This window comes from Marmota monax, unplaced genomic scaffold (genome assembly GCF_021218885.2).
Source record: "Marmota monax isolate L192 unplaced genomic scaffold, Marmota_monax_Labrador192_F-V1.1 WCK01_AAM20220418_F8-fsc00129, whole genome shotgun sequence".
NCBI classification, from domain to species: domain Eukaryota; kingdom Metazoa; phylum Chordata; class Mammalia; order Rodentia; family Sciuridae; genus Marmota; species Marmota monax.
Window position 1 is genome coordinate 586,815 of NW_026693811.1, and position 25,393 is coordinate 612,207.

General features: G+C 34.1%; 1 protein-coding gene across 3 annotated transcripts in view; it reads right to left on the bottom strand.

Moving 5' to 3' along the window:
* Wdsub1 (WD repeat, sterile alpha motif and U-box domain containing 1) overlaps positions 1–25,393 on the bottom strand; it is a 44,633-nt gene that overhangs the window by 780 nt on the left and 18,460 nt on the right. For all 3 annotated transcript variants that reach the window (XM_046462321.2, XM_046462322.2, XM_046462319.2), the window contains 5 exons: positions 22,870–22,903; positions 21,140–21,180; positions 20,957–21,063; positions 19,827–20,006; positions 9,681–9,821 (listed from right to left, as the gene is read on the bottom strand). In XM_046462321.2, the coding sequence (XP_046318277.1) occupies positions 9,681–9,821; positions 19,827–20,006; positions 20,957–21,063; positions 21,140–21,180; positions 22,870–22,903 (503 nt within the window). The remainder of the gene's footprint in view (positions 1–9,680; positions 9,822–19,826; positions 20,007–20,956; positions 21,064–21,139; positions 21,181–22,869; positions 22,904–25,393) is intronic.

Here is a 25,393-nt window from a genome sequence, read left to right on the forward strand (position 1 = left end):
GTCACCTAGAACAGTATCATTATAAACTCATAGTGCTTTATATGGTTCCTTTTGAACACTGCAACTGAGACCAGGATCCTGTCAAAAATTCAGTCATAGTGGAAAAAAAAAGAAATGGAAAGAGCTAAGTAGAGTAGTAGTAAAGAAACATTTGGCTAAAAATGAGAAGGAAAAGATTCTTAAGAATAACTAAGCTGAACTTTCTTCCATACTGAAAAGTCAGAGGAACATCTAGAGACACAGAACTTGCCCTACTCAGAACTTGACAGTAAAGAGATTTAAAATTCCCACCACCAAAAAAAAAAAAAAAAAATTCACTTTTTAATTCTGTCTTCTTGCAAACTTATTTGCCTTTACATGTGTCAAAATTGGAGTTTTTTGCTTCATTACTTTCATTTTTATATTTGTAGTTCTTTTTCTGAGGCTGACACTCTTTCCCATCTATTTGCTTTGAAATAATGGCAGTATATTACTATTTTTAAGTGTGAAATTTAAGATTTCTTTGATTCTATCATCAGGTTAAGTCCCCAGTCTAACTGAAGTACTGTGCTTGAAAATTGTTTACATGTTTTAGAAGTAAAAACTATTAAACATTCAGGAATCTTCTCTCTCCTGTCCAGTCCTATTCCTCCCTTCACATAGGTAACTATGTATATCAGTTATTGTATAAGCAAATGCAAATGCATACATTCTGCATAAAAGCTAGCATATACTCATTTGCACCATGGTATGTTCTTTTAAAAATGTTCTCCCCATTCCACCGTACTCTCCTGTACATCTGGATGGTTTCTGTTTTTTTCTTTTTATAACAGTGCTGCAGTGAACAGTCTTGAGCATGTCACTTGTATTTTTGATAATGCATTTGGGGGCGATTCCAAGAAGTTGGAGCATATTTATGTAATTTTACTAGACAGTGTCGATTTCCTTCCTAGTAGCAATGTTTATGAGAATGTCCACATGCTGTATGTCTGATGCTACAGCATCAACAGAACGTGATGTCTTATCTCATAATGTTATCAATCTTTAGGGGAGCAATGGAAGAATGGTAGGAATTTTTCTGCATGTTTGAGGCACTGGTTTTCTTTTTCCTATGAACTATAAACATTTTTGCCTATTATTCTTGTAATTGTCCTTAGGAGAAAAAAATTCTATTCAGGAGAGTTTTCCCCATTCCATCAAGGAACTTACCTACACTTTTCTTCTGGGACTGGAAAAATTTTGTTTATGTTTAGATTTCTGACCTATCTGGAATTAATTTATATGTGCAGTAGGAGAAATACAATTTTATCTTTTCCCACACAACTGTTCAATTGTCAGAATACTGTGGATTTAAAAATACTATCACTCACTAAATTTCCCAACTCACTTGCATCAACATCTGAATTTTTAAGAATTATTTTCCATTGGTTTATTTATGTGCCAATGATACAATACTTTTAGATTTTATAACATGTTCTAATAACCTAATAAGACTACCTTTCTTATTGTTCTTTTCTAGGTTTTTTGTTTTTGCTGTTCTTATTCTTTCAAGTGAAATCTAACACTCACCCTCAGTATTGCTGGGAAAAAATGTTTATAAGGATGTTAAATTTGTAAAATGAAACAAATATCTTGTTGAGTCCTATCATCTTTGTATCCAAGTATATTTTTTAGGGACGATCTGTAGTTTTCTTTATAGATCTGATAATTTTTGCATATTATGTCTAGAAGGTTTTTTTTAGAGATACATGACAGTACAGTGTATTCTGACATTATATGTACATGGAGTACAACTTATTCTAATCAGTATTCCATTCTTGTGGTTGAACATGTGGAGTTACAATGGTTGTGTATTCATGTATGAGCATAGGAAAGTCATATCCAATTCATTCTACTGTCTTTCTTATTTCCATCCCCCTTCCCTTCATTCCCCTTTGTCTAATGCAATGAACTTCTGTTCTTTCCTCCCTACCCTCTTTCTTGTGGGTTAGCATCCACATTCCAGAGAGAACATTTGGCCTTTGGTTTTTTGGGATTGGCTTATTTCATTTAGGAATGTAGTCTCTAGTTCCATCCACTTGCCAGCAAATGCCATAATTTTGTTGTTCTTTATGGCATGGTAATATTCCACTGTGTATATATGCCACGTTTTCTTTATCCAATCATCTGTTGAAGGGCACCTTGGTTGGTTCCATAGCTTAGTTATCGTGAATTGAGCTGCTATAAACATTGAAATGGCTGCATCACTACTGCAGTATGCTGATTTTAAGTCCTTTGGGTATGTACCAAGAAGTAGGATAACTGGGTCAAATGGTGGTTCCGTTCCAAGTTACTGAGGAGCCTCCATACTGCTTTCCACAGTGGTTGCACCAATTTGCAATCCCACCAGCAATGTATGAGTGGACCTTTTCCCCCATAACCTCGCCAACATTTGATATTTGCCATTGATAATTCAATGATATTTGATAACTGCCATTCTGATTAGAGTGAGATGAAGTCTCAGTGTAGTTTTAATTTGCATTTCTCTAATTGCTAGAGTGTTGAACATTTTTTTCATATATTTGTTGACTGATAGTTACTTCATCCATAAAGTGCCTGTTTAGTTCCTTTGCCCATTTGATTAATTGGGTTTTGTTTTTTTTTTTTTTTTTTTTTTTTTTTGTGGTGGTGCTTGGGATTTGAACCCAGGGCCTTGTGCATACAACGCAAGCATTCTATCAACTGAGCTATATTCCCAGCCCTGATGTTAAATTTTTTGAGTTCTTTATATATCCTAGAGATTAATGCTCTGAGATGCAGGTGGCAAAGATTTTCTCCCATTCTGTAGGCTCTCCATATTCTTGTTTCCTTTGCTGTGAAGAAGCTTGTTAGTTTGATACCATCCCATTTATTGATTCTTGATTTTACTTCTTACACTTAGGAGTCTTATTGAGGAAGTTGGTTTCTAAGCTGACTTGATGGAGATTTGGGCCTACATATTCTTCTAGTACGGCCAGAGTCTCTGGTCTAATGCCTAGGTCCTTGATCCACTTTGTTTTCTGCAAGGTGAGAGGGGTTTGATTTCATTCTGCTACATATGGATTCCAGTTTACCCAGCTTCTTCAACAACTGGTGCTATCTTTTCTCCAATGTGTGTTTATGATGCCTTTGAGATAACTGTTATTTATGTGAGTTTGTATCTGTGTCTTTTATTCTGTTCCATCAGTCTTCATGTCTCTTTGTGCCAATATCATGCTGTCTTTGTTACTATAGTTCTGTAGTAGTCTAGTACTGATCCTTCCTGCTTCACTTTTCTCGCTAAGGATTGCTTTGGCTATAGAGGCCTTTCACCTCTTTTGTTAGCCTTAAAGAAAATAAAATACTTGGGAATCAATCTATTTTGAATGTAATAGTTTTCCTAATTTCTCTTTGAACTGATTCTTCATCAGTATTTAGGAATGCAATTTATTTATGGGCATTAATTTTATATCCTGCTACTTTGCTGAATTTATAAATTCTAGAAGTTTTCTGGTGGAACTTTTTGTGTCTTCTAAATATAGAATCATATCAGCAATAAATAGGGACAGTTTGAGCTCTTCTTTTCCTATTTATATCCCCTTAATTCTTTCTTTTGCCTAATTGCTCTGGCTACAGTTTCAAAAACTATGTTGAATAGAAGTAGTGGAAGAGGGCATCCTTGTCTTGTTCCAGTTTTTAGAGGGAATTTTTATCCCATTTAGAATGATGTTGCCTTGGGTTTAACATATATAGCTTTTACAATGTTGAGGTATGTTTCTACTATCCTAGTTTTTAGAACATGAATGAAAGCTGTATTTTGTCAAATGCATTTTCTGCATCTATTAAGATAATCAGAGAAAGGTTACTGATACTCCTTTTTTTGTTTGTTTGTTTTTACTTGCTACTTTTCTAAACTCGTATTGTTTGTAGTTGTTTCTTTATTCTTTTTTGAGAAAGTAAGCAGGTGCTAGATTTTATCAAATGTGCTTTTGGCATTTACAGAAACAATCCTAAGTGCTGCTTAGCCCTGTTAAGGTACTGCCCCAAGAAGCTGAGGATTCTACATGCAGGGACAAGAATACCACAAACTCTACACCTGTTTTGTCTGCTGGCTCCTTCTCAGATCCTGCAGTGATATATCTAGAGGGAAACTGGAAAACAGAGCAAGGTTTCCTATCCTCCTTGTTCCTGCCCCTGGATTTTCATTTGCTGGGAGAAGCTGGTTACAGTCTCTCCAAATATTTTATCCTGCCCCCTTATAGACAGTAGCACCAGCTGGGCAGCTCCTCCACTCCTTAGAAGTCCAAGAACCACAACTTCTCTTTTGTCCTTCAGCCCCAGATATGATACAGTACGTGTCAAGTGCAGATACTGACAACTGTGACTGCCTTTTGCTCTTTATACTTCACATACCATAAGAGTCATCCTTTTAAGTATAAAATTATTTGATTCTTGGTACATTTCCAAGTTGTACAATCATTACCAACCACTATTTAATTCAGAACACCAATGGGGGGGAAAAAAATTGCAGCCACTAATCTATCTCTATGGGATTTGCCTGTTTCAAACATTTCATATAAATTAAATTACACAATATGTGGCATATATTTATGTATAAGCATCATGTTTTAGTACTTGTTTCTTTTTATGGCTAATAATATTCCATTGTATAGCTATACTACATTGTATCCATTCATCTCTTGATATTTGGGCTGTTTCTACTTCAGGGCTATCCATGTGAACATGAACATACACTTAGGAGTAGATTGTTGGTAACTTTTTGGGAAACTGCCAAACTTAATTCCAATTTCTGTATATCCTTTTTTCTTTCTTTTGGGTGGTGCTGGGGATTGAGCCCAGGGCCTTGTGCATGCACTCTACCAACTTAGCTATATCCCCAGCCCAAATTTCTGTATATACTTGCCAACACTTTTTTCCAGTTTTATTTTAGCCATCTTAGCAGGTGTGACATGTTTCAGTGTGAATTTATATAACTTGATATTGTGCATCATTTTACATGCATTTTGGCCATTTTTGGAAAGGTTTATGCAAATTATTTGCCATCAAGTTTAAGAAAACTTTGAGTAGGAAAATTTTATTAATTAAAAAGATGAGTATTTTGACCCACAGTGTCATATATTACCATCACACTCACCTACTACTGATAAATGATATCCATTTTAGTATCACTATGTGAAATACTGTGAGTTCAGTAATAGCTAATTCATTTGCACTGAGCTAGACTTTAAAGTGAGGGGACCCTTTAAAGAATCCCCTGTATGTGTTTAAAAAGAAGGTATACTTTCTATTTTGAAGGTTCAGAATTTGATATATCACTATTTTAGACTGAAGTATGATCAAGGTTTTTATTGTGCTTTCTCCTCCCATTGCCTATAGTTCCTCCTTTATGAAGGTCGTTGTTGTGTTTGGGATTACACAGATAGTAATGATTATGCTAAGAGTCATGGTCTCTGGTACTGTAAATGCGGTACCTTTCCAGGTGACAAGTATGCAGCCCCCTTCCTTACTACTTGCTACAACTGTCTCATTTTTAGGCTGGGTTACATAGAGGGATTATGTGTTATTAGCTAATCTCAGACTCTTCCTTTATGAATCACAGAAAAATTCTTTCATAATGGGAGCTGAATTAATAAATTTGATATTTTAGGAAGTTTTATATTTTTGATGTATTGGTTACCTTTATGCTAACATCATTTGAAAAGAAGGAACTAAGAATATTAAATTAGCTAATCAGTGAGCTTATTTAATTTTTAATATTTCCTAATCTTCATTGTTTTATAGTGTATTTTGTCACCTTTCATTGAATTTTCTTAAATGAATACTTTTTCTCTGCCAGTTTCTTACTCTACGCAATTCAGTTATCCCAAAGTAGTAAAGAAAAGGATTGTCAAGAGCTATGACAGACCACATCCCCCCCCACACTAGCATTTTTATGAATAAAAAAGCACTCAAAATATTCTAACACAAAATAATTGCATCTGACAATCTGTATTAATGACACGATTGTTTTTTAGAATCCATGTAAAAAGTTTACTGTAACTAAGTTGAGGAAAAAAACTTTAAAAAGATAATATGATAAACACTACATTCAGTATTGCTTATTTTCATTACATTTTCAAAATGACCTAAATAATTTTAAATTATTTCCATCCAGACAAGTTCTAAGAAGTAAATTTAAGAAGCTCCTGGATTATTTTAATGGACACATTCTTTAACTTAATACACTCAGATGAATAAGTTGTGGCAAAATACCACAGTCATGATACCTATTGTGAGATTTATCCATTTCCTATACTTGTGTTTCTAATAAGAAAGCAGATTGAGTGAACCTAAAAACTTCTAGCTATATTATATCTAGAAATGGTGAATAAAAGTAGCATCTTTTTGAATGAATAGCTTACTTAGCATTGAAAGATTTAAGTGAAAAATATTAGCTCAGTGGTCTGGGCTCTACTCTCTTGTCCATGGGGGGGAAAAATACTCAAACACATTGCTGCCCACTTTCCTATCCAAGAAAATGGACCAAGCACACCTCTTCTCCAGAGTTAAATGTCCTCTTCCCCCACTGGAACTCCACAGATGATACTTAATTACAATCTCAAAAGCCTCAAAAAAGGACAGCCTTAGAAAAATATACTATGAAAAAAATAGTGTATCAGACCATTGCAGGGTACTATATTTATTCATTCTGTATAACTTTGTAATGCAGGTATTACAATTATCCTTGTTTTAGAGATGAAGAAACTGTAGCCCGAATAACTTTTCAAGGTCACACTGGTATGAAATGACAGCTGGCATTCAAACCCAAGCAATGTAGCTCCAGGGTCTATGGATTCTACAAGCTAAATGGAATTTCCAGAGAAGATAAATAACTGAAATCTCAATGGGCAGGTTAGACAACTTATAGTATATTAGTAGGAAAGTCTGAAAAAAACATGTATGAGAATGTCTGAAATTGGAAGATACCTACACTCAAGATGCGTAGCATGTCCTGAGCAAAAGAAATCCATACCAAAGACATTCTTTGAAGCAAAACATAGGAATTAAACTGACAGAACACCTGAACTAAGAGAAGAGAGTGTTTCTCCAGATATAGTGAAAACAATGTAGAACAAGCAAAATGGTCAGATCAAGGTTAGAAGGTTTTAATATCATAAATTGTTACTTTCAGTGAATTAAGTTAAACAGAACAGACCTGGCAGGAATAGAAAAAGAATAAAAGGAATGCCTGACTAGTGCAAAGTTACTTTCACCCCTCATTTAACTTCCTATAATCCTAGTCAAAACATCAGATATTTTCTACTGTAACATAAAGAAATTCTAAGAAGGACTAAATGGGCAAATATGACCAAGTTAGTTTTTTAAAATTAAAAGATAAATTTACACAAGTCCACCTGAAGGCACTATATGATCAATATTTTCTTATAGAATAACATGTTGGTAAAGAGTTATCAAAACATCACAGGTACCTCCAAAATAAGTACAGTTTTTATATTAATCAGTTAAAATAACGAAATAGAAGGACACACCAAAACTAAATCAGTGCTTAGAGTACAGAAAGCCTCCATTTTTTAAATGTTTAGTGCCTATTTTTTAAAAGAATGAAACACAAATATCTTAGAAATTCGTCCAAGGCAATTGGTTCAAAAGATGTAAATACTGGTGGGATGGGATGGGGTGGGGAGGGCTCAAATGGAAAATAGAAAATTCTCCATGCCAACAGCAATTAGCCCAAATCTATCTATAATCATAAAGACACTGGTCCAATTCCACTATTTAAAGATCATGATTGAATTTTAACATGTTATATGCTGACATCAATGTTGCTAAAAATGATTTTGCAATCAAAGAGGACAGACATTTTTATAAAATGTCTAAAATTATACCCTTAACAAGGAATGAATAAACAAGGAAAATCTCAAGCTCCTCCTCACAAAAATCCTTTCATATTCTTTGATCCCATGCAGATGTTTCCCCCAAAAAAACAGCCTCAAAACTCAACCATTTGTAACTTTAATACAAAGTAATATATGCTTTTAAAGATAGGAAACTTGGAAAAATGTTTAGAGTGGACATTTACCATTTGGTCAGTGCCACACCCCCTTTTCTGAGAGAGGCCCTTCCCAATACTATCTTCCTCTTAATTCTCTACAGCTAAGAAGGCAGTCTTCCACCTCATTCCTGTAACAGATGACCACTGAGCCAGGGTTCTGGCTCAAATTAGGCCAATGAGTTCTTGTGGGGATTTTGTCAGACCGATCACTCTCAAGTGGGCAAAAACATAAAATGTAAATAAACTTTGGGACCAGTTTGTAGTCATGTTTTTCCACCATGTGGGAAAGGCACACAAGTGATTATTCAGAAGGCTCTGCACAGATAAGGAAATTCTGAATACACTACGATTCACATTTAATAAGTCAATTGCTATATCATCGAAAGCCAACTCAAGTTGAGTTTCAATTACAAACAAGAATCCTTATATACCAACTCAAAAATATATAGCCACTACTATACCCATAGTAAATTTCAGTTTGAAATTTAAAAAAGCTAACACTACAATGTTTATTATATGCAGTTGTTTTACATACCTAACATATTAACTCATTCAAGAATCTCATGAGGTAAGTACTAATATCCCCATTTTGTACATGAGGAAAATGAGGACCAGAGAGATTGAATAGTCCTCCACAGATAACACAGATAAGTAATGAAGCAGACTCAGGCAGTCTGGGTCTTCAGTGTATGTACTCGCCTTGCATAAGTGTGTTTCTTATTAAAGAATAAAAACTAAAAGAGCTGAATTTGAACTAAATGCTTTATGAATAAGAAGTCACATAAGAAAATTACAAATCAAAAAAGATGATCAAACTCAGTCTTACACAAAGAAATGGAAAGTGAAGTTGCTCTTCATGTGTCACTGAGAAAGACAAAAAACATCACTGATATCCAATCAGACAAGGAAGGGGAAGGTATAGAACTCATTGCCTCTCTAGTATAAGGAATACAGTTTCTAATATACTAATTGCACTGGGGCATACATCCCATGGAAATACCCTAAGTAATAGTGACAACAGAAACTGAGATGTCAGTACTATGGAGCTACAACAAGATTTGTAAACACACACACACCAACTAGTAGAAGAGTTAAATAAAATGTAGCAAAGCCTCAGAGGTATTGTATTGTGAGTACAAATTACATAGACTAAGTCAATATGCAGAAATGTGTAATAAAATTTGAGGTCAAATAAAACACCCCACAATGGAATATGAATTCACTAATTACAACTACGTAAAATATGTGTATATGGACAATGATTAATAATGTGGAATGTTACAGCTTCATCTTAAATTCTTTTTCTCTATATTTGTTTAAGTTTATGACAAACCCTAAGTGTTCTCAGTAGTCTAACTTAAAAATGATATCTTTATGTTCTGGCAACTATATATATGTTTTACAAGTTTAAGTAAAATCTGAAAAATCCTTTTGTCTCAATTCTGAACCTGTCCAATTTTATTATAAAATGTTCAATTGTTTACCTCAGGCCTAATGAGTTTTTCCAAAGGAAAAAAACTAGTGAGAAAACAGGAATGTTGAAAATTCTCCACATTTAAGCAAACTTTTGTCTATATTATTTGTTTAGCACATAAGCGTGCCCTGCCGACTTGGTAGGCATCACACATACCTGATGCAATGACAGGATCTTTCATAAGTTCTCTAGTTATTGGACATATAAATTCATCAGGAATTCCAGAAGAAAGGGATTTCACCTTGGTCCGGAGCTCTTCAATTTTCCTCAGCACTTTACTACGCAACCCTAGAGATTCTGAAAAGAAAGTATTCCATTAGGGCTGGATTTTTTAAAAATATATTTTCTAATTGTAGATGGACACAATACCTTTATTTTACTTATTTATTTTTATGTGGTGCTGGAGATCGAACTCAGTGCCTCACACATACGAGGCAAGCACTCTGCCACTGAGCCACAGCCCTAGCCCAAGGGCTGGAAATTTTTTTGCCGGTCCTTAGCAAAAAGATTTTTATCTACTACAACCAGGAATATTCCAACATACTGTTTTACCATATGAAAATGTCTTAAAAATTCCTTTATGAATCACTGTAATACAGAATACTTCCTGTCGGTTAAGCTATGTCAGCAGCTGGTAGTTTATTTTGAACCACCTTAGATTGTGAAAATTCAAGAATTTCAGGTGCCAGAAATTAACACACAACAAAACCAGAAAAGGTTCATTTTATTGGTTCATTTATATGACATAGGCTATGGATCTAGTTCTTATGAAAGATCCTGTCATCGCATTAAACATGCAAGGTCCTGGGTTCAATCTCCAGCACCATAAAACAAAGATTAAAAATCTATATAACAAAAAATTACTAATAACTTTGAAAGTTCAGATGAATAATTTAAAAAACCCATGTTATAATAATACATTAAACAATGAAATTAGATATATTTGCTCATTCTTATATGAAACACAATGAAAAGTCTCAGCTGCTTGTCCAAAACAGTATGCACAAATTTCATTTTTAATTTTAAAAAATCATCTCAATTTTTACTTTTAGAAGTCTAGTATAATTGATTTTAGGAAGTTTAGTGTTATTGGTTGTTTATATTTTTAGAATATATTTTATAAACCAGTTATATTTTTAGAACTGGTTGACAGTTCTACTTCAGTTTGAGGTATTTAGGGTAGGATGGATAGAAGAAAAGAATTGTATTTCAGAATGCTTCGTAGTTCCCATAAAAAGCCAAACCAGCACTATTTCTTTTGAGAGATAATTCCCCAGGGTGCTTATGCACATCTTAGGATACTTCTTATCTTATATAATCTTTTCAAGGAAGTTTGCAAATGTCCTTGGAGGTCAGATACACTCTCTTTCCCAGGCAGAAAGCAAGTTTGTTTCATAACCAGTATGAAGATGATGTTTTCCTATTGGCCTACTCTGCTAACAGTCCCCTTATAAGACTGGGGATTTCATAAGCTCAGGGTTCCTCAGCTATGACACAAACACAAATGGCTCCCATGAGGCATGGGCGGAAAGGGAATCAATCAGAACATGAAGCCCATGCCTTCAGTGCCATGAGTAATAAATGTTTAAATTTATTGGGGCTAGCTGCCCATATTTATGTTAATGTAGCAAATTGGCCTGCTGCTTAGTGTCTACCTTCCTGGGACTTTTTTAATATGTAAATTGCTAAAACCAAATTAAGGATCTCTAAAGCATTTTTTAAAGTAACAGAATCAATAATTTCTTTACATGTTGAATGATTTTGCAAAAATATTGACTCAGATAGTTTGAGATCACTATCCAGATTGAATAGAAAGCTACTCAAAAGTGCCTAAGAAGAGAAGGGTGCCTCTAAAGTCAAGTACACTGTTATCTGATCAACACAGACTTAAACTTAACAAGTCAGAATAACTCACGACAGTGCACTGAGTTCACCTCTTCCCAAGATTGGTCCATCCACAGTACCACATTTTCTGAAGATTAACTGAACTGTGTATTTTTATTTTCATCAAATAAATTGGAGGATTGAATACGAACTATAATGATAGGTCATGCACTTCAAAAGTTAAGTAACGAGGGAAATGAGAATAGAAGCGATTTAAATAGATGGGTAAGACCAACAGATTGAAGGCTTGACTGAACAAGATGTACTGAGGTGCACCTATTAGAGGTAAGATAGTAGAAAACCTCTTGTGACTAGGATCTGCTTCCTGATAATTTGCCAAGTAAAACTCTACCTCCACAGGGCTTGATTAACTCTCATGAGTGTTTCTAGAACATGTTTGTAAAATTACACAGTAAGATCTCATTTAAAGGGATAATTATATAGTTTACAACAAGAAAAGGATATAAGAGCAATTAATATTCTGAAAAAAGTATTTTCCTGTCAAAAATATTATACATGTAAATTAATATAGAGAATGTGTATATATTTGTAACACAGAATATAAGAGGCCCTAATTCAAAATTCCCCCAAACTGGGTCTTATCCTTGGATAAGTTTAGCATCATTTAAAAATCGAAGCTAGGCATGGTGACACTCTTATAATACCAGTGAGTGGGGAGGTTAAGGCAGGAGGATCACAAGTTCCAGGCCAGCCTCTGGAACTTAGACTCTGTCTCAAAAATAAAAAATAAAAAGGACTGGGGATATAGCTCTGGGGCAAAACACCCCTGGGTTTACTCCCCAGTACCACACACATACACACAGGAGTGAGATCACCTTGCTCTCGGGGGAACATTTACCAGACCATTTCCAAAGAGTTTAACCACAAATATCTCCTTTTATGGTTGGGTTTTGGGAAGAAGTACCCTAAACTTAACTGCTCAGAAAGCAAGGACCCTTACTAGCTGATGGCCAGTAAACTCTTGGTATAAGAAATAGCAGTATCTGCCTATTATCTACTATACTCCTGAAATACTAGCTGGTTTTTTGTAAAGCAAAATGGGCCACCAAATCCACCCTCCTTTCCTTCCCAAACAAAACAAAGGCAACTGGGTTGAGAATGGGAGGTGGGAAATGACAGTTTAGAGCAGATATTTGTGTACACAAATGGTCAAAAGTTCTTTCTACTTGTGCCCTTCACTCTTTCCAATTCTGTCCTATAAGGAACACTACCAAAGTAGCACAACCAGCATTAGCTAGAGGCTGGAGAACAGAACAGCACAGGAGCCTGATAACTACCATGCACAAACAGGCTGGTCTCCACTGCCCCATGGAAAACAACAGAACCCAATGCTAGTAACCTGGAAAGAAAATTTAAAAATTGTTTTTTATTTATTTTTTGACAAAAAATTATAAAATGATTAGAATGATCAACAGAAAATGAGATATAAAAGCTACCTTAGGAAAGAAATACACAACTATAGGTACAGTAGGTTTTTGGTTAGAATTTGGTGAAAGTGGTAGAAGCAGTATCATTTTAAATTTCTCTGAATCCCCACATAAAAACAGAGCAACTACACAACAAACTTATATTCCATGGACAACATTTTCAACAAAACAAGGTAGCAAGGTATCCTCATGAATCCTACAATAAAAATAGGTAAGGACAAATCACCAATATCCAGAAAAACTGTGTGGTCCACACCTGTATGGAAAGATGCAACAGGACAACTGATCAGTTTGAGAAAAGGAGATACCAAAAATGTCCAAGTACTCAATGGAAAGTGGGATGCACCAACTTAAAAGCAGCAGTTGAAATGAAAAGTTATGCTCATTCCAATAGCAGATCAGTGCACAATAACTAGGAGTTGAAGGGACTATTTCGCTTTATGTATAAATAGGAAAAATATTTAATGACATGCAGAATGACAATGTCAATAACATTCACAGTTTTAAACAAGTGAAAAATCGACATAATGAAGCATTACTAGGAACTGAAACATGAAACTTTCAAAATCTGAGGATGTGAAAACAGTTGATATGTAAAATTTAAAAAGGAATTTGTATTATAATTTTCCAATTCTGTGTTAGTTTTCCATTACTGTGATGAAATACCTGAGGTAATAACAACTTAAAAGGAGGAAAGGTTTATTTTGGATTGGTTTCAGTCCATGATCACTTGGCCCCATTGCTTTTGGGCCTGTGGAAAGGTAGAACATCACAGCAAGAGGGCATGGCAAAAGAAGCTGCTTGTCTCATGACACCCAGGAAACAAGAGAAAGAGGGAGAGAAAAAGGGGTTGGGTACAATATCCACTTCAAGGACACACCTTTAGTGATCTAACATCTTCCCACTTGGTCCCACCTATTAAAGGTTCCACCATCTCCCAGTGACACCACAGGCTGGTGACCAGACTTTTTAACATATGGACCCTTGGGGGACACTTTTCCAAATCACAGAAAATTAGGGGGAAAAAAAAAACACCTGTGTGCTTTTATGATTTCTTGGAAAGAAAAAAATCAAAACAAAGAGCAAACCTTTGAAAACATCTCATTTCCAATTAGAAATGTATGATTCTTGATTATTTGAATATAAGCATGACATATATTCCTTGGCATTTGTCAATCTAAATTTCTATCATTATATCACAACAATTCCAAATTCTTTTTTAAAAAAATATTTTTAGTTGTAGATGGATACAATATTGTTAATTATTTATTTTTATATGGAGTTGAGGATCGAACCCAGGGCCTCGCCTGTGCTAGATGAGTGATCTACCGCTGAGCCACAACCCTAGCCCAACAATTCCAAATTCTAAGACATGTTATTAAATTAGTGTTTATAAATTCATGGATTCACAGATGTCTTAAAAAGATATCCCTCTCAACATTAAGGATCTTTTGAACCTGTAATCTGTCAGGAAATTCCTTATGCAAATTTAGTACTAGATATAAGAATTTACTTCCTTAATTAATACTATGTGTCTACTATGTTTCATTAGGAATCCTAGAAAATGGCTATTAACCTTGGGTAAGCACCAGATTCAAATATTCATATGCAGTTAAGTCCCTTTATTGTATATTTACAAAAAGTCCATGGATAGAAGATTTGATAGACTGTTTAATTCCATAACAATTTTTTAAATGTCAAACAATGGATATACTACTTTGATCAATATACTTTACTTCTCAATCAACTTCCTCCATCTGTTGAATGTTAAGCAAATTCAGAATTAATTTATACTGACATTAGAACTGTTTTAAAAATTATACCACAAGGTAAAAGCAAGCAAAACAGTTATGCATTCATCAGTTTGCCTTTTACATTTATTTTCAGACCCAATTTTAATTCTCTATTAGTCCAATTTGCTGTTTTGAGAAAGGATCTGTTTTTCTTAAAATTCAAGACTAAAAGGATTCACTGTATCTTAAAATAGCACTTGAGAAGATTAAGAGTAGCTTCTTGAGCCTTTAGAATGAAGATACTTCAGGATTATGTGAAAATATAAATATAAAAACATGTAATCTGTTTACTTAATTTATTCTGTGTCTAATTTGTTGAGTTTCCCAACTTTCCAAACTCAACATAGAATCATTAGAAAATATGCAACATTTCTGTATCTATTCATGATTGTTCAAATTCATCATTAACTACCATTGAATTTGTCGTTTCATTGAACTTCTAACATATTATGGAACTTATTTTCATTGATTATCACTACTAAACCCAAGACTCATTCTACAAGAATATTTCAGGCCATTAATTTAATCCTGTAAGAATATCTTATTTTTTTATTTATCTAACAACCAAAACAGAATTCTATTTCTATTCATTTTTTATTGTGCTTTTATTTTCAAACATCCTTTTTTGAGTCTAAAATTAATTCATAGTATCAAGTACTTCTGCTGGATAAGGTAAAGATTCATTATGTGAGATTAATGAGAAATCAACTAAGATGCTAAATTTACCAGATGTTTTTTAAAATAAAAGACATCCTACAGTCTATTACCTACTCTCAGAGTGAGTAAATTATAAAGTAAAGAAGTTATTAGCAATACAAAAGTAACTCACATGATATGACCTGAACAGACAACATAACTTTTACCATCTACCCATTGTGTTTTTGTTGTTGTTGTTGTTACTGTTTTTGCAGTACTGGAGATGGAACCCAGAGCCTCACACATTCTAGGCAAACACTCTACCACTGAGCTACATCCCCAGCCTTTTTTCATTTTGAGACAGGGTCTCATTAAATAGCCCAGACTGGCCTTGATTTAGATCTTAAGTAGCGGGGATTACAAGTGTAGTCCATCTTGCCCAACCCTGTTGACTTCTTAAAAGGTTATATTTACTATTTAAAGAAAGTATACTATTGTATTTTAAAATGTTTTCTATAGTAAAATGTTTGATATTTCACTCTTCATTAGTAATAAATATTAATACAGATACCCTATTTCCCAAGCTTTGTGTTGACTAAGGTTTTACTACAGCATATTGATAAGAGTGTCTGGTTATTATGTTTATTAAAACAAGGCACTAAGACTCCCAAGTTTGCTTTTTTTAATAAGAATACAAAAGCAACTTTTACATATCAATAATAAAAAGACAAGTAATTTCTGAATGGGTAAAGGATGCTGGGCTCCATGGCGCACACCTGTAATCCCAGCTACTTGGGAGATTGAGGAAGGAGGATTGCAAGTACAAGGACAGCCTGGGCAGCTAAGCAAGACCTTGTCTCAAAATAAAAAGAACCAGAGCAAAACTGTGTTTAAATACCCCTGCGTTTAAACCCTGGTACCACAAAACAAACCAAAAATGGCACAGGAAAGAATATACATAAATGGCCAACTGGCACTTAAAAAATGTACCAGTCATTAACCATAAATAAAGCCACAATGAAATACCACTTCAAGCTACTAGGATGGCTATAAGCTAGAAGACAGGTAATAGGAAATATTGGCAAGGATAAGAAACTAGCCCCAGTGCTAATGGAAAGTAAAATAATGCACTTGCTTTGGAAAATAGTCTGTCAGATCTTCCAAGTGTTGAACATACAGTTATTGCATTCCTAATCATATAACCAAGAGAACAAAAAAAGCATACAGGCATGCAAAAACTTGTACATTAATGTTCACAGCAGCATTATAGATAATAGTCAAAAGTGGAAAAACCAAATGTCCGTCAGCTAGTGAATAGATAAACAACATGTGGTATAGTCATCCACTGAAATAGCCATAAAAAAGAATGAAGTGCTGAAACATACAAGAACATGGATAAACCTTGAAAGTATATTAAATGAAGGAAGTCAAATATAAAAGGACACATGTATTTTCAGATGCAGTGATTTACATGTGTAATCCTAGCTACTCAGCAGGGTGAGGCAGTAGGATCAAAAGTTCAAAGCCAGACTCTGCAACTTGGCAAGACCCTGTCTTAAAATAAGAAAGGTCTGGGGAAGTAGCTGAGTGCTTGTCTAGCATCTTGAAAGCCCTTGATTCAATCTCCAGAACCAAGAAAAAAAGGACATATTATATGATTTCATTCGTAAGGAATGGCCATCTAGAATAGGCAAATTCATCAAGATACAAAGTAAATTAGTGATTGCCAGGGCTTAAAGAGAGGAGAGAATAAGGAGTACTGATAACAAGTGCAGGTTTTTCTTTCTTTCTTTCCTTTTTTTTTTTTTTTTTTTGAGGGCAATGCAAATATTCTGAAATTAGATTGTGATAATAGTTGTACATCTCTATGAATATACTAAAAATCCCTGACTATTAAATCACTTAACAAAAATGAATGGAAACCTGAAAGTTACAAAGCATTGTTGAAAGAATTTAGAAGATCTGAATGAAAGAAAACATCCTATGTTTATGGATTAGAAGACTTGATATTATTAAATGCCAATTTCTAAAGTGAACTAAATATTCAATAAAATTCTTATCAAAATAGCTCTGCAAAAATTGACAAGTTGATCTTAAAACACATATAGAAAAGCAAAAGATCAAGAATAGCCAAAACAATTTTGAAAACAACAACAAAGATGGGGGACAAATACACTTCCCAATTTCATAACTTACTACAAAAGTACAATAAGACAATATGGTATCAGCCTAAGAGCAGACATATCAATGAAACAGAATTAAGATTCCAGAAATAAACATCACATTTATGAGCAACTGATTTTCAATAAGGGTATCAAAAAAATTCAAAGGGAAGAGAACCATCTTTTCAACAAAAGATACTGGAACAATTAGATATCCACACATGAAAGAATTAAGATAACCCCTATCTCACACTATATTAAAAATTAAGCCAAGCCAGGTGCAGTGGCACACCCCCATGTTCCTAGTTTCTCAAGAAGCAGGAAGCATAAAGGTTGCAAGTTCAAAACCAACCTGGGCAATTTAGCAAGACCTTGTCTGAAAATGCAATTAAAAAAGGCTAGAGCTATAGCTCACTGAAAGAGCATTTGCCTAGCTTATGGAAGGCCCTAGGTTCAATCTCTAGTATCACAAAAACAAAAACAGACCTAAGTTCTAAGTTCTAAAGCTTAGTCACAGAAGAAAACACAAGTATAAATCTTCAAGATTGGGATTAAGCAATTGTTTCTTAGATATGACACCTATAGCACAAGCAATAATTGGAGGGAGAACAGATAAATAGGATTTCATCAAAATTTAAAATTTCTGTGTACCAGTGCACCAAAAGATATTATCAAGAAAATATAAAGATAACCCACAAAATGGGAGAAAATATTTGCAAATCATATATAAACTCTCACAAAACAAAAATAAAAGACAAAAAAACATTTCTGGGCATAGTGGTGCATACCTGTAATCCCAAGTACTCAGAAAGCTAAGACAGGAGAAACTTAATTTTGAGGCCAGCTTCAGCAACTTAGCAAGACCCAAAATAAAATAAAGGACTAGGGATGTAACTTAGTGATTAAGAGTGCTCCCAAAGCATGTGTGAAGACCTGCATTCAATCACCAGTTCCACCAAAAAAAAAAAAAAAAGACGTAGGATTGATGTTTCTCCAACTAGGTATAAAAATGATCAATAAGTTGAGAAACAGATGCTCAACACCTGCTATGGTTTGAATTTTGTGTTCCCCTCCACCAAATTCATATGCTGAAATTGCCAATAAGATGGCGTTAGGAGCTGGAAATTTGGGGATGTAATTAGGGTATGAGAGTAGAGTCCTCATAAATAGGATTAGTGCCCTTATAAAAAGAGGCACAAAACAGAAAACTTGCCCCTTCCACCACGCAGAGACAGTGGGAAGGCATACATAAAGCAGGAAATAGTCCCTCAGTAGATAACAATACTTTGCCAATACAATAATTTTGGATTTTCCAGCCTCCAGAACTCTGAAAAATAAATTTACGTTGTTTATAAACTACCCAGTTTATGAGATTTTTGTTATTGCAGCCCATATGGATTATGACACATCATTAGTAGCAGGGAAATGCAAATCAAAACCTGAATCCACAAGAATGGCTACAATTTAAAAAGCAAATGAGTATTATTTAGGATGTGAGAAACCGTAACCTTCACACACTGGTCGTGAAATTGTAGAATACCACAGCTGCATAGGTAAAACAGCTTGGCAGCTCCTCAAATGTTAAGCAAAGAGTTACAATATAACTCAACAATTCAGACTAATTATCCACCCAAGAATACTGAAATGCTCAAAGATTCTTATATGATTGTTCATAACAACATTATTCATAATAGCTAAAAGATGGAAATAACCCAAATTCCATCAGCTGATGAATGGGTAAGCAAAAAGCAATAAATTCATACAATGGAATAATAGTCATAAACAGGAATGGGGTACTGATACATGATCAAATATGGATAAACCTTAAAAACATACTAAGAGGGTAGACATAAAAGGCCATGTATTATATAATTCCACTTATAGGAAAGTCACAAATAAGCAAATCCATATACACAGAAAAGATTAGTGATTCCAGGAACCAAAAAGAAAGGGGAATATCAGTGACAGCTAATGGGTTTGGGATTTTGGTTTTTTGGAAGTGATATAAATGTTCTAAAATTAAATAGTGGCAATGACTGTACAACTCGGAGAAAACACACACACACACACACACACACACACACACAAATCACTGTATTGTATACTTTAGAGAGTGAATTTTATGGTATATGAATTACATATCAATTTTTAAAATGATTTTTAAAATTCCAATTACAAGTTAGATTAAGTTACCAAAATAAATGCTATGTAACACTTTCTTTTGCCTAATCTAATAAAAATATACTCTCCTTCTAGACAAAAAAAAAAAAAAAAACCCAGACACCAGAATACTTGCTGTTATTCTGTTATGATTACTAAAATCAACCTCAGAGTAAATAATTAAAAGGTGTTTTTAAGACTGTTTTTCACTAATCTTACCAATTTTCAAATCATCAGCCAGACTTTCTTTTGTAAGACTCAACAGTTCTTTTCCATCAATGTTATTCGTCTTGAAAATACCAACAAGGTCTTTTAAACCTTGTGCACAAAGCCACATTGAGACATCCTCCTCTGACCAATCTTCAGTAAATTGCTTCAGCTGATCTTCCATGCTCTTTGCTAAACACATACACACATGAAAAGGCAAGTGAGGTTAATAATAAAGTCTTTCATAAACATTCCCACTATGAACTGCAAAGTAAATGAAAAAGTTTAAAAATTTAAATTTAAATTTAAATCCCTTTGGTCATGGCGGTACTGGGAATTGAACACAGGAATGCTTAATCACTTAGCCACATCTCCAGCCCTTTTTATTTTTAGACAGGGTTTTGCTAAATTGCTGAGGCTGGCCTTAAACTTGGAATCCTTCTGCCTCAGGCTCCAGAGTCACTAGGATTACAGGCATACAGGCATGCACCACCATGCCCAGCTAACTTTCCAAGAATTTCAAAAAATCAATTATCACTATGTATAAAGTATTATTTAATATTACTTAATGTTATATCAAATATTACTCTTTTGGAACTTCTTTTTCACTCCAGAAAAACAATTTTTCTTTATTATATAAAACTCATACCAGCAAAGGTTTTTGCTCTATCATCTATCTGAATGTCAGCACCAGCATTTTGAGTTAATTCTAACAGTGACAAAAATAAAATCCTAAATTATGTGCCAATGTTGTTTCATGCACCAAAAACAAAGCCAGCAAAATACAACTATAATTCCTATTCTGTCTTCAGGCTACATTTATCTGAAAAATTAGTATGGAGTACAAATAAACAACATACAAAACCATGGGAGGTATGATATGAGTATGCACTCAAAAGTCTTTACCAACAGTTTTAATATAGGTCAACTACATTAACACTGGCTTCTCCGATTTACCCAATTTCAGGCTCAGTAGAACGCTTGCCTGTTATGCACAAGGCACTGTTATGCACAAGGACCCCTAACACAATAAATAAAATAAGAGAGAGAAAAGGAGAATGACAGAGGAGAAAAGAGTTACTAAATGTCTGATCTCAGTAGTGAGTGGGTTAAACTTGGTTGAAAATTATTAACTTACTAACCTTGGCAATGTGTTTCCTGATCAAATTGCCAGATATTTACTGTTTTGTCCATTGAACCAGTAGCAAGTAAGAGGGTATTGGGTGCAAAGGCACATGTTGTAACATACCTAGTAAATAAAAATAAACATTACGTATCTTCTAATTTTTTAATTATATTAATACAAAATGCGATTAAGTTCAGACCTGGTATGCTGGGTCAATGTGTGAAGTATATTCTGAGTATTCTGAAAGAAAACAACAAAAACAGCTTTAATATTTTCTCAGGCAAGAGTAGTTACTGATGAAGATTCACTTGACATACATTATTTATAGTTATGCATATTCTCATATGTATTCGTAGTAGCTAATATCAGTTGGAACTTCACTCAGTGAATAGCAAAGAATGTCATTTATAACTAATAGTATTATCAAGTACTGTGGGTGTGATGGTACATGCTGTAGTTCCAGCTAAGTGGGAGGCTATGGCAACGTGATCATAGTCGAGGCCAGCCTGGGCAACTTAGTGTGATTCTGTTACCAAAATAAAATTTTTAAAAGGGCTGGATGATGGAGTGCTTGCCTCACATGCAATAGGCCCTGATTCAATCCCCAGTACTGCACAAATGCTTATTTCACTCTTTTTCAGGCACCAGCATTATTGTCTACTGACTACTTTCTTAGACGGTTTTAGTACAACAGATCCTTGGCATTTGATGATTTTTTAAAATTTATTAATAGTAACACAAATGTGTTAAATGAAAAAAATATGTTTTTGCTATAGCATGTGACTTGTACACATTGTAGAATCAGTGAATAGAAATTGTCACTTATATTTTGAATATACTTAAGTGGCCAACCAATATATAGATGTATTCAACTAGAACTTATATATATTTTACAAAGAAAATTTAATGTTATAACTTTTTTTGCAAATATAAAATATCAAAAAGTCGATGAGAGTGCTGGGGAAATAGTTCAGTGGTAGAGCATTTGCTTATCATGTACAAGGCCTGGGTGGGGCTCAACACCCAGCACCCCCCTACACACATATACACAAAGTTGATGAACTATTAAAGATCTACCTAATCTAGATTGAGTATTCTTTCCCATTTCCTTTCAGACCTTTCAGTGACTTGAACTTTTGTGTGGAGCATTAAAGTTTAGATTACTTGGCTTGACATGCTAATTGATTTGCTGGCATAGCTACTGTATAAGCTCAATCACTATAAGGTTCCATTCAACCCCAATTTTCTCTTGAATATTTTTCTATTTTTCTCAATTATATCTTTGTTATATGTAAAATCTTCATTCTTCTTCATACTCTTGGTCTTTACCCACATAGATGTATGGGCAGATCTGTGGATCCATTTTTCCAATTCCACAATAACCTGATCTTTCTTATGTTAGTGTCTCAATCTTCCCAGTCTCTAGGAATAATAGCTCACTTTCAGTTACACTCTCCAAATTCCCTGGGGTAAACATTCCTTCTTTGTTGTTATGGAAGCCTGATATAAAAGTTTAACAAGTGACAAAGTAATTTTTGGATATTGGTGCTCTTTTTTTTAATCTTTATTTTTATTTTGTTTACTTTTTTTAAGTGGTGCTGAGGATTGAACTCAGGGCCTCACACGTGTAAGGCAAGCGCTATACCATTGAGCTACAGCCCCAGCCTGATATTGGTACTCTTAAATCTGTATTTCCTATGATCAGATTTTAAAATCTGTCCATCTTAAAATAATTATTGCAATATTTAAGAGCTTATCCCAGAAATAATTCATTACTTTTCTGGTTATTTTAGCATTTGGGAGAATGTATATACTATACTATTGGGCATACTAAATAGAAGAAAACTACTTTTTCTACCATGCCTAACTGAATTTGAAGTTGTTTCACAAACATAATTAAGGTCACACAAAAGATTTTGAAATACTTACAGTATTATATATTATGACAGACTTATCCACTGATCTTTAAAAGAAAAATAAAATTAATGATGAAAGTTTCTATAAAAACAAAGTACATTTATATAATTAGTACTCTAAATCACCTTAGTGACTTTTCTAGGTTAATAAACATAAGCATTTGGAAAGCAGTCTCTTTTTGTTTATATAAATTTTTATTTTAAAAATGCCAAATATAAAATCTATCAGAAATATATATATATATATATATATATATATACACACACACACACACACATATATATATATATATACATACACTTTATTAAAACAGTATATGCTATTTATGCTTCACAGACATAAACAGAACAAGCATCTGTGATATATAATTAAGATACAACTCCATATCATGTTAGTAACCCAAAAGGAAAAGATCATTACAAAGAAAAGTTATTACTTGCTACTTAGTTGTTTCAGATAACACTGTTCTCTACCATTGATATGGTTATACCCTAATTACTAATAATGTACGTATGGCTTGGTACCCATTTTTGAAAGTATAATTCCAAACTTGGTGTTGGAATAAAAAAAAAAGATAATACAAAGAAAAACACATTATTACAACAAAGTACACAATTTTAAAACAACAGATTAAAATTTTTCTATCTGGTTATTCCTCCTTGGAAGTAGTCTTTATGCCACTATTGCGAAAAAACATATCAGCAAGACAATTGTTACTACCCTCTGTATAATATCAATATTTGTACCTAATTGAAAGGTAGTTGATTATAGCCTAACCATAGGAGTCACATCTATTGCCAAGCTTAAAATTCCTTGTTCAGTAGGCCATCCATTTGTTAATGACAGATAACTTTAGAATCCTTGCTAATAATTCCAAAATAGGAATTACAGTTTAAAATTTCAAATCTAAAATAAAATACAAGAAGATGAGAAGCACAAAATGCATTCTGGATGTAGAAAAAAATTTCAAAACAGAGTGAATGGGGCTGGGGTTGTGGCTCCATGCAGAGCACTCGCCTGGCATGTGCGAGGCACTGGGTTTGATCCTCAGCACCACACAAAATAAATTAATAAAATAAAGGTACTGTGTCCAACTACAATAAAAAAATATATATGAAATACTAGCAAGTAAAATTAATTGAGTATGTATATGTATGCTAGGCATAATTTATAGATACTTTTATTTAGTCCTAAATTCCTCAATATACAGGTTATTATCTCTAGAGTGTATAAAATTCTTAGGGTAAAATCCACTATTTCTGAGCATCCCTTAAAAAATACACTACATATTCCATATTTATCCAAAAGAATTAAAGTCAGCATATTATAGCAATTCATACACACCCATGTTCATAGCAGCATAATTCACAATAGCCAAAGTATGGACCCAGCCTAGGTGTCCATCAACAGGACAAAGAAAATGTGGTATATGTACACAATGTTTTATTCAGCTATAAAGAAAAATGAAATTATGTCATTAGCATGAAAATGGATGGAACTTGAGACCATTCAGACCAAACTCAGAAGGTCAAGGATTGGATGTTTTCTCTCATATGTGGTAGCTAGAGAGGAAAAAGGAAAAGAAAAGTGTGGTGGTGGAGGGGTTATCACATGAAAAGCAAAGGGAGATCAGTAGCACACAGGAAAAGAACAAGGGGGTAGAAGGAGGGAGTGGGAAACTGCTGGAGAGGGATATTGGCCAAATTATATTGTTATATTGTGTGTATGTACTAATATGTAACAATAAATTCCACCATGATGTACAACTATAATGTACAAATTAAAAAATGTGGAGAAAATAAAACACTACATGGTGACATTTAGCAAGAGGACAGACAGGACTGCTCAGTGTTTATCACCCCTCTGATATATCAATTTGAACAAGTATCCACAAACAAAAATACTTTCATAAGAACTACAGAAACTAGGTATCTAGCTATAGCAATGTGACTGAGAGTAAGGAGCACATTAAACATTACTTTTGAAGATTTTATTAAGTGGAAATCTGGTCAACTGAAACGTGTATGTGTGTGTGTGTGTGTGTGTGTGTGTGTTTTAATTTTAAGTGAATGGGTGATTGGGTGACGTGGCTTTTGGTTAATTGACCTAGGCCCAGTTCTACTTAAGTTTGCTGCTTCTAAATGGATGATAGCAAAAACTTCATTTGGAGCTGACTAGAACGCAGCCATGCTAAGTTTACATTAAAAATGGTCCCTCCCATCCACTTCCCATTACATTTTGTCTCAAATTCTCACTGGTGTCGAAGCAACAATTAAAAAAAAAAAACTAAAAGGAAATTTTATCTTCTGAGACTACCACCAGATAAAATTAAAACTAATTCCTCTTTGATGTATCATTTGAGAAGCAGTTCAAGAGGCTAATGCAGGAGGATCACAAGTTTGAGCCTCAGCAACTTACAGAGTCCCTATCTCAAAATAAAAAATAATGGACTTGGGATGTTGTTCAGTGATAAAGCACCCTGGGTTAAATCCCCAGTACCTGGGGAGCACGGGGAGAGGGAGGATCATCATTAGTG